Source organism: Emys orbicularis, chromosome 5 (genome assembly GCF_028017835.1).
Source record: "Emys orbicularis isolate rEmyOrb1 chromosome 5, rEmyOrb1.hap1, whole genome shotgun sequence".
NCBI classification, from domain to species: domain Eukaryota; kingdom Metazoa; phylum Chordata; order Testudines; family Emydidae; genus Emys; species Emys orbicularis.
Window position 1 is genome coordinate 131717608 of NC_088687.1, and position 14015 is coordinate 131731622.

A 14015-nucleotide genomic window follows, 5' to 3' on the forward strand; every position below is an offset into this window, starting at 1 on the left:
CAGTGAAAAGGCTCTAGCATTCTATGGGTTGCTCAAAATAGCACTGTAGGTGGGGGAGGCACTGCTTAGGCTTGTAAAGAGCGGTGTAGGGTAAGTACCCAGAGGGTTCAGGAATGACTTTATGCAGTGCCTCACTGTCTATGCTGCTGTTTATACCCATACTAGGGGAACATGTAGTGTATGTACTTTACATACTGCCATAAGACTTATGCACTGTATACACACCCTTATGGGAGTTCTGTCTCATGTACAGAATGTTACTAACTTAACTACAAATGCAAATACAGCCTAATTGCCTTTATTTTTTGGAGGTGTGGGGGAGGAGAAAGGAAAGCAGATTACACACAGGGAAGAAAACCTCTTGATTAATCAGTCATATCTATTTTCTGACACAAAATAATCTTACTTACAGTGGCCTGGCAGATCCAATATAGAGACGTGAAAGCAGCTAGATACAATTCTAGATTTGACCCATGCATCAAAAGAATTGTTAAAAGTTCTGTTTGTATTTGGGGGTGGGGATCTGGAATCTGAAAGGCTAAATTTATGACATTATTAGTTTGAAATATATGTAGACTGAGCAAAGTAGATCTGGAACACACAAAGATACTAAACATTCTTCAGAGTGTAACTGCACTTCAATCCTGATTTAGTGTTCCAGTCATCAAGCTCTGCCCTGTCTCCCTGATTCTGTCACAATAGGAGAAGAGTACTTCCTATAGAAAATGTCATAGTAGGAAACAAAAGGTTCTCTTAGAAGTGCTATTTAACATTCCATTATCTAAATTTAACCTATTGTCCATGCTACAAGATTACCATAACTGAAAAAAAATATTTTTCTTTTAAAGTTACTATGTGCATTTAACAGCACTCTCTGTGGAATCATTGTCACTGTTTTCCTATATAGATTTTTTTTTTTTTTTTTTTTTAAAGCTAAGGCAAGAAGGTGCCAGTAGTTTGTCTAGTCTGGCATCCTGTATATCACAGCCCTTTAGTGTTCACCCATTTCCCCTTATTGAGGCCAATAACTTGTTTGACTAAAGCATAACTTGCATTTAGCTATTGATAGATCATTTTCCCTGTTTATGCAGGTCTTTCACATAGCAACAGTGGGGAGAGAAACAGTATCTTTTTATAAATAGGTACCTGTAACTTCTGGGGGGGAAGTACACAGTCATCAAGTTGGCACAAGGGGCCAGAAGGAACAGTAGCTGTAGTATCTGAAACTCCCCTTGTGTTTTTTAATTGATTGTATCTCTCTTTAAGGTGTTTGGTATGTGAAACTTTTCTGAATTCTTAATCTTCACTCTGCTAGCATCCGTGATTAACTTCCTATTTTACTTATGTAAACTCTGGTTCCTATGAAAAGCTTGAGAGCTGATGCATTCAATTATGATTTGAGTTTCTCTTTAGGTCTTATTACTGCATATTGTACATTTCAGCATTTGCAAAGAGAATTTACCAGAAGAACATCCTTCTTGTCTTAATACTGCGGTTAAAATGTCAAAAGAAGATCTGACTGTCTTCCATAAAGCACAGTTTCTATCTAAAGAACAAACTAAAAATCCTAAAGATCAGAATAGTAACTATACCTCTTTGAAGACCTCAAGATCGCCACCTTCGACTGACACACAAAATGAAAAACAAAATGACTTGAAAAACTTCCACAAATCCTTTACCAAGCCAATGACAAACTTCCCAAAGGAGCATGTTCCTATAAAATCCATCCAACATCTCGACAACTCTTCAAGAGTAACATCCAGGCTTAATGGCACATCAGAACTGCAGAAAATCTTGGATTGTAAACCCTCAACATCAGATGCTCCTGCTATCCTTTTCACTGGGCATGAGATTAAATTACAAAGCAGTTGTAACCAGAGCAGCTGCAAAGGAAACAAGGCAGAAAACTCCTTTTCTGTGTGTTCCTCAGTCAGAGGAAACTCAAATGAGATTTCATGTGAGAGAAATGAAAATGAAGGCGCTAGGGCTGGGAGCACCAATAAAGTCCACAACAATGGCAAGTATATCTGGAGCTGATATATCAACAGAGAATTATTGTGTATATAAAGTTGCTTAGACATTTCAGAAAAATGTGTTAATAGGATAAGGAATCTTATGAAATTGCAGTCTTGATGTCTGAGTTAGTGAAACACCTATATTTCATTTCTAGAATAGGAACTGAAGGAGTATGATGGGGCTCCTAAAACTTATACCCAATTTTCAGATTATGTATAAGAGTAAGTCTTGGGAAAAGATATTTAAGGTCGTGGTAGGATTAGATATGCATATCATAAGGAAAAAATACTTTTCCATCATCGCAAATCTAATCCAAACAAAATTCTGTTAAGCTAAATTTGGGAAGAAGGGTTGCAAAAGTTAATATAACTCACTCATACTCCATGGCATAATGGGACCAAACGCTGCAGCAACAATCCCTAAGTTCTAAGGCAATGTTAATTTATTCTACCTTTCATTTCTATCCCTCCACACACACTCATACGAGTCAAGCTCATAGTTGAAAATAATTCATTGACAAAATTAGTTGATGGGTTTTTTATAGCTGTGCTTTCCAGGTGGCCCCTAGTTGCCACTCACTAGGGTCCTGCGATGTTCTTTAGAGGAACTTTTCTCTCTTTCCCACTCCTATGTGTGCCAGAGAATGGGGAAGCTTGTAGCTGGATTCAGGGACTCAGCTCCATGGACCTGGGCTGCTGCACTGTCCTCCAGGCAGCTTAGCTGATCGAGCTTGCAATCCAGCTCTGGTTCGCTGATCCCCTGCTGCCTGGCTTTGTGGAACAGGTCATGTAGCATACACTGTGACTCAATTCTCTATCTTGTGGGTAAAGGTGCAGAGCAAGCAACAATTGCAGGTGGATCCCAGCTGGGCCTGAAGTCGTGCGGGAAGGTGTCCTGAACACTGACTGCAGTAAAATATTAACTTCCATAATGCTTTTGAAAAATGTCTGACTGCAGCAGCAGAATCATGGAGTCCACGGGGATCTCACTGAGATGAATGGGGCAATTTATATCTCTCAAAAATATTTCAGGCTCTTTGAAGACTCCAGAAGACAGTGTTACATCAGTTTACACTCTGATCTTGTGTTCAAGGTTGCAGCTAGCTATTATGCCTGCAGACACATAGTTTAAAACAGTGGCCCCCAACCTTTTTTGTCTGGCGGGCGCCAGACGACGAGCCACGGAGGACCGTGGCGGCGGACAAGCATCCGCCGAAATGCCGCCGACAAGCGGCAACATCAATAGGCGTCGCCGCCAAAAATCGGCGGCATTTCAGCGGCAACGCCTCTGGATGGCACTGCTTGTCAGCGGCATTTCGGCGGATGCTTGTCCGCGGCCAGTACGTGGGCACACTTAGAAGCCCCGGCGGGCGCCATGGCACCTGCGAGCACCGTATTGGGGACCCCTGGTTTAAAAACAAACAAACAAAAGCTGAGGTTCTGCAATGCAGTTGTGTGGGAAGGGGTAAATTGCATGGCTGTAACAAAAAATTGGGCCCTGACTATGAAAACTTCAAAAGAAGTTTATGCTCTGTAATAAGCAACCAACTTCAAAATATGTTAAGATTAATTTGAGGTATAGGGTGAAAAGTTAAAGTAACTTAACAAAAGCAGATATAGCTTTAACAGAGATGCATAGGGTAAGCAAATGTGAGTCTGAGTGACTAGTTTTATTGTTTAACCTGCACTATTTTTTTTTGTTTTTTTTCCTGCAGTAATTATTCACAGGTCAGTTTTGACAGATGCTTGTAAAGTTAAGAAGCTGCAGCAAAGTGGGGAAGCTTTTGTGCAGGATGGTTCCTGCAATAACATTGCACCTCACCTGCATAAGTGCAGGGAATGCCGCCTGGACAGCTACCGGAAAAACAAAGAGCAAAAAGACTCCACTGTCTTTTGCAGATTTTTTCACTTCAGGAGGTGAGAGCAATTTTGAAAATATGTGGATGTTGATATTCCCAGCTGTACAAATAGATTTAAGATGACTCAATCAAAGACTTAAAAAAAAAAAAAAAAAAGTGCAGAGTGCTCAGTAGTCCATCTTTAAGCCTCTCTTTTAAATCTTGGCCTACAATGGCTTTGGAAATTGGCTGTAGGATCTATCCTACAGCCAGTCACCTCTAAGTCACTGTTTCAAATGCATCTAAGATCAATTAATAACCTTGACAGCTGTCCAGTGGCTTAAGTGATAAACACTGTGTTCTCAGTATACGATGGATTAATTTTAAATCCAGATAAGATAATTTAAATTACCAAGTGGAAAGTTTTAATTAAAATCAGTGATTTAAATCAGTTTAATTTTGTACTGCAGTTTTTTTCTAAAGAAAGGTGCATTCTTATTGGGTTGATTAGAACATGTTTATTTACAGTTAAATAAAGCCTTTACACTAGATTTGGTACATCTTTTTGCTATCTAGGAGGGTATGCTATAGCTAGAGTAAGTTTCCGTGGATGAAGTCCTAAATATTCGTACTTGAGCCACTCAGAACTCGATTGAGGAGAAGCTATAAGATAGGAGTAAGAGACCACCCAGGTCAGCTCAATGGATGATCCTGAAGAGATGCATGATGATGTCTCCTGGAGTAAGAGGCTGGGTCCAAATGCCTGTGATGACTTTGCCAGTCTCTTGCACCCAATAGCACAGCTGCTAGGTCCCCCACAGGATCAAGCACTTACTACAGTACATGACCTATTATGCCATATTTATATAGCTTGACCTCGTTAAATGCTTTTCTCCTGATTCTTTCTTTATATAGAAAAGCAACCATTCGCTCAGCAGATTTCGATAGAGGTTTAAACAATGTAACGAGTACAGCATTTCATGGGCTGTGTATTTTGATATTAAATTCAAATTACTTTATGCTTGTGCTGTACTTTGGGTTTTTAATGATTATCAGTATTGACAACACACACACATACCAACTGTTATGATGCAGCTATGTGGGTGGAATCAGAAGACTTTTGGCATTGAGATATGGTGAGTTTCAGCACTCGAGAGAGCCTGGGAGTTAGTGTATCCGTAATTCCAAGCCAACTGCTGGATGTTTCTGCTAAAATAATTAGAAGTTGACAATCAAAATGTCTTGTTTAGGTTTCAATGCCAACATCCATTTGAGATGATTAATGGGACAGTTTGCACTTCTCAGAGTTTGTCAGGTTGTCAGACTTGGGGAAAACTATATTTGACTTAAGCCTTTAAGGGGTGTTGGAACTGTAGGGGCTTGTCTATACTTAGGTCTAGATCAGCACTGCTGTGATCAATGCAGCAGTGTTGATTTAGCAGGTCTGGTGAAGACCCCCTTGGTCGATGGCTGGGCATTCTGCCTTCCACTCCTGTACTCCAGCTCCCCAAGAAGAGTAAGATAAGTTGGTGGGAGAGCGTCTCCTGTCGACACAGTGCGGTGTAGACTTCGCTGTAAGTCGACTTCAGTTACGTAACGTGTGTAACTGAAGTAGCATAACTTAGGTTGACTTACAGCTCTAGTGTAGACTAGCCCTAAGTAAAACCAAATGATCACTGTGTGGTGTGACCACCTCCAATGCCTGATCCAGAGAGGTTGAGTCTGTTACAGCTGCCTGCCCGGGAGCCTGACTCTCTTATCTCACGCTGTAGAGATTCATGCTTTCAGTTCCAGAGGTTCCTGATTCAGTACCCTGGGGTGTCCTCTATGAAGGTGGCTGTCAGGGACTAGAGAAATTATTTTTAAAGGACAGCTTAAATTTTGGAGTACAGTTGGGAGGGAAGGTATAGATTTTTCTGCAGAAATGCAGACTATGCAAGGTCCCTGAACATATCCCCTCCTTTTTCAAATCCTACATAAATCTCTCCCATTTCATGAAAGCTTTCTACATTCATCTCATTCCCAATGATTTTGTCACACCTGTCCTCATTTTTTGTGTGTTAAACTTTATGCGGTATGGACTGTATCATTCTTTTGTTGCATAAAATGACGCATATGTAGTGCTGTGTATAGAGAGCGCACTTTGTGATTAAATTTAAAAACAAACATTGAAGTCCTAGTCTCCTTGAATGAAGATATGGGGCTGGAAAAATCTTCCTGTATTACTGTTGCATTACAGGCTTAATTTCCTGCCCACCTTCTAGAGGAGGAAATATTATAGCTCTTATGAGCTGTTGGGGAGGGAGGATTGAAGGGGAGAAGTAAGGAAAAAAGTGTCACATGAGAACGAGACATTTAAGACCAATATTGCTAACTTGTGGTTTAATTTCAAAGGGTGACTTTAATGGTAAGGTGGCTTAATATTATGTCTGAAATACCTAGACTACACAAGACCACAGTTTTAAAACCAAGTCATGTTAACTCGTCCCTTCAAGGTAGATGTTGAGATTCAACTACATTAAAAATGGAGGTCCTATCTCCTCTGTGTGGATGTTAAAGATCCCACGGCACTCTTAATTCATAGGAAGAGTAACGGGTAGGTTTGTGGGGTTTTTTGGTTGTTGTTTTTTTCCCTTGCTCTGATGTCCTTGGCCAAAACTTACTTTCCTGCCATTTTTATGCACCATATTGAGCACCTGTTGGTTGTTACTTTTCCACCTCAGAAACAGCTGTCTTTCACTGAGATTTCATGGATAGAGTTTGTAAAGGAGCCCTATTAATGAACACTTTTAGGATGTGGCTTGTAAAGTTTTCTTTAATATATTGCTTTTTCTGGGTTTTCAATAGTTAAATGTGTTTTTCCCCTTATTTTCCTACTGGTAAATCTAAATGCAAAACTTCTTGAAAGTAGATGTTCTTTTGTCTACTGACCTGCTTTCCAAGTTAGCCATAATTATGTTTTATTGGTTACGTTTAAGATATTCAGTTTCCTGCTGTCTTGGGGTTTGAATCAAGTTTGAGCTGTTACAATGAAAAATCTTTGCTACAGCCCTAAAGTGCATGTCTCATATTGCAAATGCATTTAAGATTCTCACTAATTGGATTCTTTAGATTTCCTGGCTTAAAATGTTAAGAGCACAACAAAAACTGAATTTCTTCCTCCATGAGCAGGGTTTAATCATGATTAACTGACATAATAGAGAACACAATTTATCCTGATCTATACTAACCATTAAATCATATTCAGCATTGTCAGTTATCCTGTTAATTTCTTGTATGGTTGGATGCCAGTGTCTGGGTGACAGACTAGAACAGGTGGAAATGAGCTAGTAGAGAACATTTGGGTTTTTTGTTTTTCTTATCCCCATCCTCTCTCCACCACAGGCTGCGGTTCAATAGACATGGATTGCTGCGTGAAGAAGGTTTCTTAACCCCAGACAAGTACGACTCTGAGGCTATCAGCTTGTGGCTGCCTTTAGCAAAAAATGTTGTGGGTCTAGATCTAGACACTGCAAAGTATATTCTAGCCAACATCGGAGACCACTTCTGCCGGCTGGTGATATCTGAAAAGGAGGTCATGTCCACAATAGAACCACACAGTAAGAGCAGCTCTTCTGAAATGTAAAATTTAGGACTTTTCACTCAACTTTTTCAAAATAGGTCTTCATAGTTTGTTTCCTGCATGCAAATTGATTGCATACGTTTGGTGTTGCCATTTAAAAATCTTTATTAAATGTCCATTTTGATTCTTGGTGGTGAGAAGTAATAATATGTTTAAGCTTGTGGATGTGATGTTAAGCAACTCTATGCTTTGGACCCTTATCAGGATTCAGCTCTGCTAGTTTCTATGGTGCACATGAGTCTCATACACTGAATTGGCCTGACCTCTCCTCCCTTTCTAGAAAAAAAGCTTGAAGTGCAGTTCTGTTACAGAAAGTGATGATGTAAAAATGGTACTTTTTCTACTCTACATATCTGCTGCCTGTGTATATTCAGTCAGATCTACTAACTTAGTGACAAAATAAGTTTTCATTGCTTTCTGTTCTTGGTAGCAATAGGGGGCTAACACAGTTGAGGGATATAGCTTCTGTTCCTTTTTGTGTATCACGGACCTTGTCTTGCTTCGATTGAAGTCGATAATAGAACTGTCATTGTCTTCAATGGTGCAGGATTGAGCCCCAACAGAATTGTTTAAGTTCCAATCAGTTGCACCTTTTTGAAACGTAACTGATGGGATAATTAGTTTGCGGAACCTCTACTGGTGCAGATGTGCACGAGGGAAAGAACTCGGTTCAAATTTCTGAGTCCACGCTGAGATTACAGGGCTGACAGATAGAAAAAACTATTCTTATTTTTACCTTAAACTAAGCACACTTTTAAATAGAAACCATGAAAAGACAACAAATATGGAACCCTATGACATTTTATACTATTACTCCTCAGTGTAGAATTGCAGTTTAAGCAATGTCTTTTTCCTGTAGCTATAATTGTATAGCCAGAGGTGCAGCATGGTTTAAAGGAATGGCTGCATTGTTTCTCTTTTTATACGCATATATGTGCACATGTGAGCAAGGCAAGGTGGTAATATCCATATGATTACTCTTTATTGTGCACCTTTGACAGCCTTGTTTGCCCTCTGTCCACTAATCGGTCTTCCCAGGATATTTTCTTACATTCAAAACCTTGAATAGATTCAAACCTGCCTCTGAAGTTTCCTCGTCCTCCTCCAAACATGTAATTCTTCCTCTTAAAATTCTCCCTGAGATGGGGCAAGATTAATTCTTGAGCCATTGGGGGATATTTTATACCTAAAGTAATTAATTATTTTAAAAGTACATTAATTGAAACCCATAGGGCTGCAAGTTAACTCTTTAACTTTGACTAGTCTGTCAATCACCACAGGACAAGTAGCCTGGAAACGTGCAGTTCGAGGAGTTCGAGAAATGTGTGATGTGTGTGACACCACGATATTCAACCTTCACTGGGTTTGCCCCAAGTGTGGCTTTGGAGTCTGTGTAGATTGTTACAGGATGAAAAAGAAAAGCATACATGATGGTGAGAATGTGTAGTTTCCCACTTTCTTAAAAATGACTTAAATTGTTGAACTATTATGTTAATGAATGGATAGGCTTATTGTAAAGCTCTTTTTATAAACTTGTATTCTGAAATTATTGAAAGACAAAAAAGTGGCTATTGAGAGACTGAATGAACACATTAACTAGTCATTTAAAATGATTGTTTGCAGATGATGCAGCTGATACTTTCTCCTGGCTTAAATGTGTGAAGGGTCAGTTACATGAACCGGAGAACTTAATGCCTACACAGATAATTCCTGGAAAAGGTATTCTAATAATTGCTGTGGAAATATATGTGAACAGTACCAAGTGTTCTGTTGTTCACTTGTATAGGGCCTGATCCAATGCTTGTTGAATGAAAAAGATTCCACTGACTTCAGTGGGCATTGGATCTAGTCCAGAATGCTTCCCCCTGGACTAGGATAAAATAAAATGATTTGAGTAATAAAATTGTTCAGCCAGTTTACCAAGAAGCAGTGTTTAAAGACTAACTCTGCATTTTGTTTTGCTGGTGTTACTTTCTGTACTTAATATTAAATACTTTACACAAATATCTTGATTTCTCTGAAAAAGTTAAATCTAATAAATAAAACGGGAGTTAAACTGACGTATCACCATTCTGGAAATGCTTTTTCTCTTAACCATCTTTTAGCTATGTAGTGTACTCACATTGAATCTTGATAGTCTGTATGTTTAATTTTGATATGAGCTCATTACTGATTCTTCTCATTTAGCTCTCTATGATGTTGGTGACACTGTTCACTCCGTAAGAGCAAAATGGGGAATAAAGGCAAACTGTCCTTGTGCGAATAAGCAGTTAAAGGCCCTATCAAAACCAATTCTGAAGGAGGATCCAAAACAGGTATTGCCACTGTCTCACACTATATATACACCTAGTTTGAGAAACAACAATTGAGTCTTTCGAAGGTGCTCAATGTTGGCCTGATTCTGCTCCCATTAAAGTCTCAGTGATGATTGATTTCAATGGGTATGGAGTTAGGCCAACACTAACCACTTCTGAAATCCCATCCTATGGATCTGTGCAATATTAGTGTGCGCATATTCACTGATTCAACTTTCTTAAATATACTAGCAAAATGTTTAGGTGTCTATTTATAGGGACCCATTTTTTTAAATGTCCAATTCTTGAAAAGCACTGAGTGCTCTGTGGCTCTCATCGACTGACTGCTAAAGGAAAAGGAGGATTGTACTGAAGAAAAGATATTTTCAATAAACTTCTAGACTGGAAGGGTGAGAGAATGTGGTGGGGTGCAGAAAGAGAACAGAGGAAATTCTTTGAGTCCTGGAGACTTAATGACAAAATAATGCAACAAAGTAGGTTAAATCTAGAGAAAATAAACAGTTCAGAGGAAATACTAAATCTGTTTAAATTCCTAGAAGATATGAAAATGTTTCTTCAAGGATTCTCGTATGCCTTATGAAACTCCAGTAATGGAGTCTCTAACAAGAATTTTAGACTAACTAGATAACAAATAAGTCTTAATGGCTATGATATAAGAGAGAGAGCTTTCCTACAATTAAAATATAGCTTCCGTTTATGAAAACGTAACCATCTTATTGTAAACAAAATCCACAAAGCTAGTCTTTTTAATTATGTTATACAATTTTAGTCTAGTTTTGAAGTACTCTATTGGTAAGTTTTTTAAACACTTACAGGTACTTGGGAATAAATGAAATGCTTCCCTTTTGGCAGTGCCCTTCTGAAAGTTGAGTAGTTTTAAATATTTCATATGTAGTATGGAATTTATCACGTTTTTATTGCTAATTGGACTTGTGAAACAATTCCCCCCCCCGCCCCCCCGTATGTTACTTGGCGGGGTTGATGCTAGCATTAGTCTTCCCCATCCCACCCCACCCCCCCAAAAAAAAAATTACCAAAGGCCAGCTCCACAAATGGTGTAAATCAGCATAGTTCCATGGATTTCAATGGGGTATCTGGCCTTTGGTTTTGAGGATGTGGTAGGCAGAAGACCATACTTAAATTATGGCTTCTGCAAGCAAGTAAGTATTAAAATTGGTCAGACTTTGGTTTTAAACTTAAAAGCGGTGTGAACTTCAAAAAAATTATTTTCGCCTTAATACTCTGGGGAAGTGTATTTGTTTTCTGTCTGGCCGGATAAGGTGATGTCCAAATCTTGGTGGGCCAAAGGGCTCCTTGGGTGTTTGCAAACTAGTGAAAGCATGTCAATTATTGATTTGCTTTATGTTGCATAAGCAAATCAATAAGTGCCTGATTAAAAGTGTACCACTGAATGTTGAAGTGTATCAATAGGCTAACTTCCGTGTGTTAAAATGTAAATGAAAAGTTTCTAAAATAAATGCAGGTGAAGTGCATTTATCTATATGGCTTGAGGGACATCCGATAACAGAGTATTCAGATAAAGGAAATTATATTTTTTAGCTGCAGTTTCACAGTGAAACTTTTTAGTCACTGATCTTAATGATACTCTATTGGGAGTGGAAGTTTTGCACCCAGCTGAAGTGGAAATGTTTGATATTCAGTTAGCCAAAAATCCTCATGATCTGAATGAGCATTGGGTCCTCCGTGCTCACTTGAGTATTCAGGATTTTGGGCCCTGAGGATGGAGGGGTAACTGCAGGAGAGAGGAGCCTCCCTGGTACAGTTTGAGCAGGGGGCAGTGTGGAGGCCCAGGGAAGCAAGGGGTGACTCCCTCCAGAGCCTTTCCTATCTCCTCCTCCCCCTGCCTGTGTCCAGCTCGTGCTCCCCTCTGGGAACTGTGCTGTAAGGAAGGCCCTACTGCTTAGCTCAGGGTCCACCCTGGGCTTCTATCCACTCCAGCCCTATGTTTCCCTGCCCAGTTCTGGCTGCAGCATCCGTGTACTGACCTGCCTCTGAGCCCCTCCTGCCCAGACCTAGCACCTATGGGGTCAGATGATACTTTGCAGCTGTGAAGGGAAAGCGCTCGCCTGTCAGGCGAGTATAGGTGCTGAAGCTGCAGGTGAGGACTTTCTGTTTGGTCCACTTGGCATCTATTCCTTCCTGCTCCCCACTAGGGGCTCTGTTGTAAAGGCATTCTCCTCCCGCCCCTGCCCCATCCAGTTCACCCAAGCTTCTGGTGTCTTTGGCCCAGGCAGGCCCTTTTCCTCCCTGGCAGATGAGGATCCTCCAAGCTGGCAGGTGCTGGCCTGAAGTGCATATGCTCAGAGGTGGAACAGCAGGTGTGTAGCAGGGTGTACTCAGAGGTGGGTCAGCATGGAGACATTGCAGCTGGGACTGGGCAGGGAAGCACATGGGCTGGAGCTGCTGGGAGCCCAGGGTGGAATTGGATCAGAGTAGTGGGCTATCCTTAAAGCAGAGCCCTTAGTGGGGAACAGGGCAGAACTGCTGATGTCTGGCAGGCAGGCCAGTTGAAAACTGCTCTAAGGTGTCAATAACAGATGCAAAGAAAAAATATTAAGTAATGAGCTAGGTTGCGATCTCTGTTCCTCCATAGACTTCCTCTGTGACTTTGACTTTGATACACTTAGGTATCTTTTGGTTTTTATAAGTCTTCAACTTGTCTTGCAGAGTTTAATCCCTGGAGAGAAATCCACACTTCAGCATAATTTTGTCCTAAACCCATTAGCCGCTAGCTGTGATTCTCCTGTAAAACCAACACTTGGAAGTAAACCACTCTCTTCAGTAAATACTTCTCCTTCCTTAAGTTGGCTGGCTAACCTAACCAGTGGAAACGTGAATAAAGAAAATAAAGGTAAATGTCATATATAAAAACAACCTTTAACTGCTACTAGCTAATTGAAAATGTACAATATCAGACCCATCTGTGGAATGGGGTGGGGTTTATGGTGGCTGGCTACTGGTATAAAAGTTTAATAAACCAGGTAAAAAGACTTGTGTATTTATGGTAAAAATTTTAAAATGCCTAACCACCTAAGTCACTTTTGAAAATGGAACCTAAGTTCCTAAGTCATTTAGGCATTTTTGAAAACTTCACCCATGACATTGGATTTTTCAAAACTGCCTAAGCACACTAGGTACCTAACTTGCTTATATACTCGTGAAAATCCACTCGCTAGACTGTAGTACACTATATCAATACAGTGGAAGGAGGTAATGAAGACTTCTGAGGAATAAGTAAAAATTTGTCAATTCAAATATGGTGCCAATTTGGGGAAGAAAACAGATCCTCTTCCCCCCCCACTCCACCCCCCAAAGGCACAGTTTCAGATACTTTAAGACATTAGGTTCCTTTTGTGTTCAAGTCTGAAGAGTCTAATGATCTCGTTAGATTGGCAATGGGCAAAATATTTGTTGATACTGGACTTGTTTTACGTTTCACCCACAGAGTTTTGTCTGCATCTGTGTTTTAAATTTAAAACTACATAAGGGGGAAAATGTCTCCTCCAAAAAGGAACAGTATTTTTTTAATGAATATAATTGAAATGTAGTATGACTCAAAGGTGGTTTTAAACGGAATATATTGGCCATCTTCACAAGTAATTTTTTTTTAACTTATATAAAACTGCTTCAAACTCCAGAATACACGTGCCTTGGTTCAGTTTATCAGTGGAGTTTTTTCCTCTCCATTTCAGATAAACTCCTCACGTCCACTTTAAAGAATGAAAACAAACCTCTTCAGACCCTCCCCACTTTCACTAAACCCCCTACAACCCTGCAGACATTCAACAGTGCAATATTAACACCTGTGAGCAACAACAACAACAACAACACAGGTTTCTTGAGGAATCTGCTGAACTCTTCTGGAGGAAAGGTATACAAGGATTTTTGCAGTGCTTTTTCCTTACTGTGGTTTTAAAGCCAAACTGTGCTGGAAGTGTATAGTGAATAGGAACCATTTCACCAGGCATGTGCCAAATTAAATACACAACCATCAAAAATATTTTGTTGGGGAAGGCAGTTTCATTGTCTGGCTTCCACCAGAGGCATCCCTATGGAGGTGCCTAGTTATAGCCTACATGCAGTAGTGCCACAATGGCATAAGCTTGCCAGCTACCCTTGCTCTATCTGCTGCAGCCCATACACCTGGAAGGATAGAGTCAGAGCATCCAGCAGATTTACTTCCCTGGTAGCCTCCAGGATTGCT

General features: G+C 40.0%; 1 protein-coding gene across 1 annotated transcript in view; it reads left to right on the forward strand.

Annotated features, from left to right (window-relative positions):
* Nucleotides 1-14015, forward strand: part of KDM3A (lysine demethylase 3A) — a 47548-nt gene that overhangs the window by 20655 nt on the left and 12878 nt on the right. The window contains exons 9-16 of the mRNA XM_065404920.1: nt 1443-2017; nt 3731-3932; nt 7238-7452; nt 8756-8908; nt 9099-9194; nt 9663-9790; nt 12479-12662; nt 13504-13682. Of these exons, the coding sequence (XP_065260992.1) occupies nt 1443-2017; nt 3731-3932; nt 7238-7452; nt 8756-8908; nt 9099-9194; nt 9663-9790; nt 12479-12662; nt 13504-13682 (1732 nt within the window). The remainder of the gene's footprint in view (nt 1-1442; nt 2018-3730; nt 3933-7237; nt 7453-8755; nt 8909-9098; nt 9195-9662; nt 9791-12478; nt 12663-13503; nt 13683-14015) is intronic.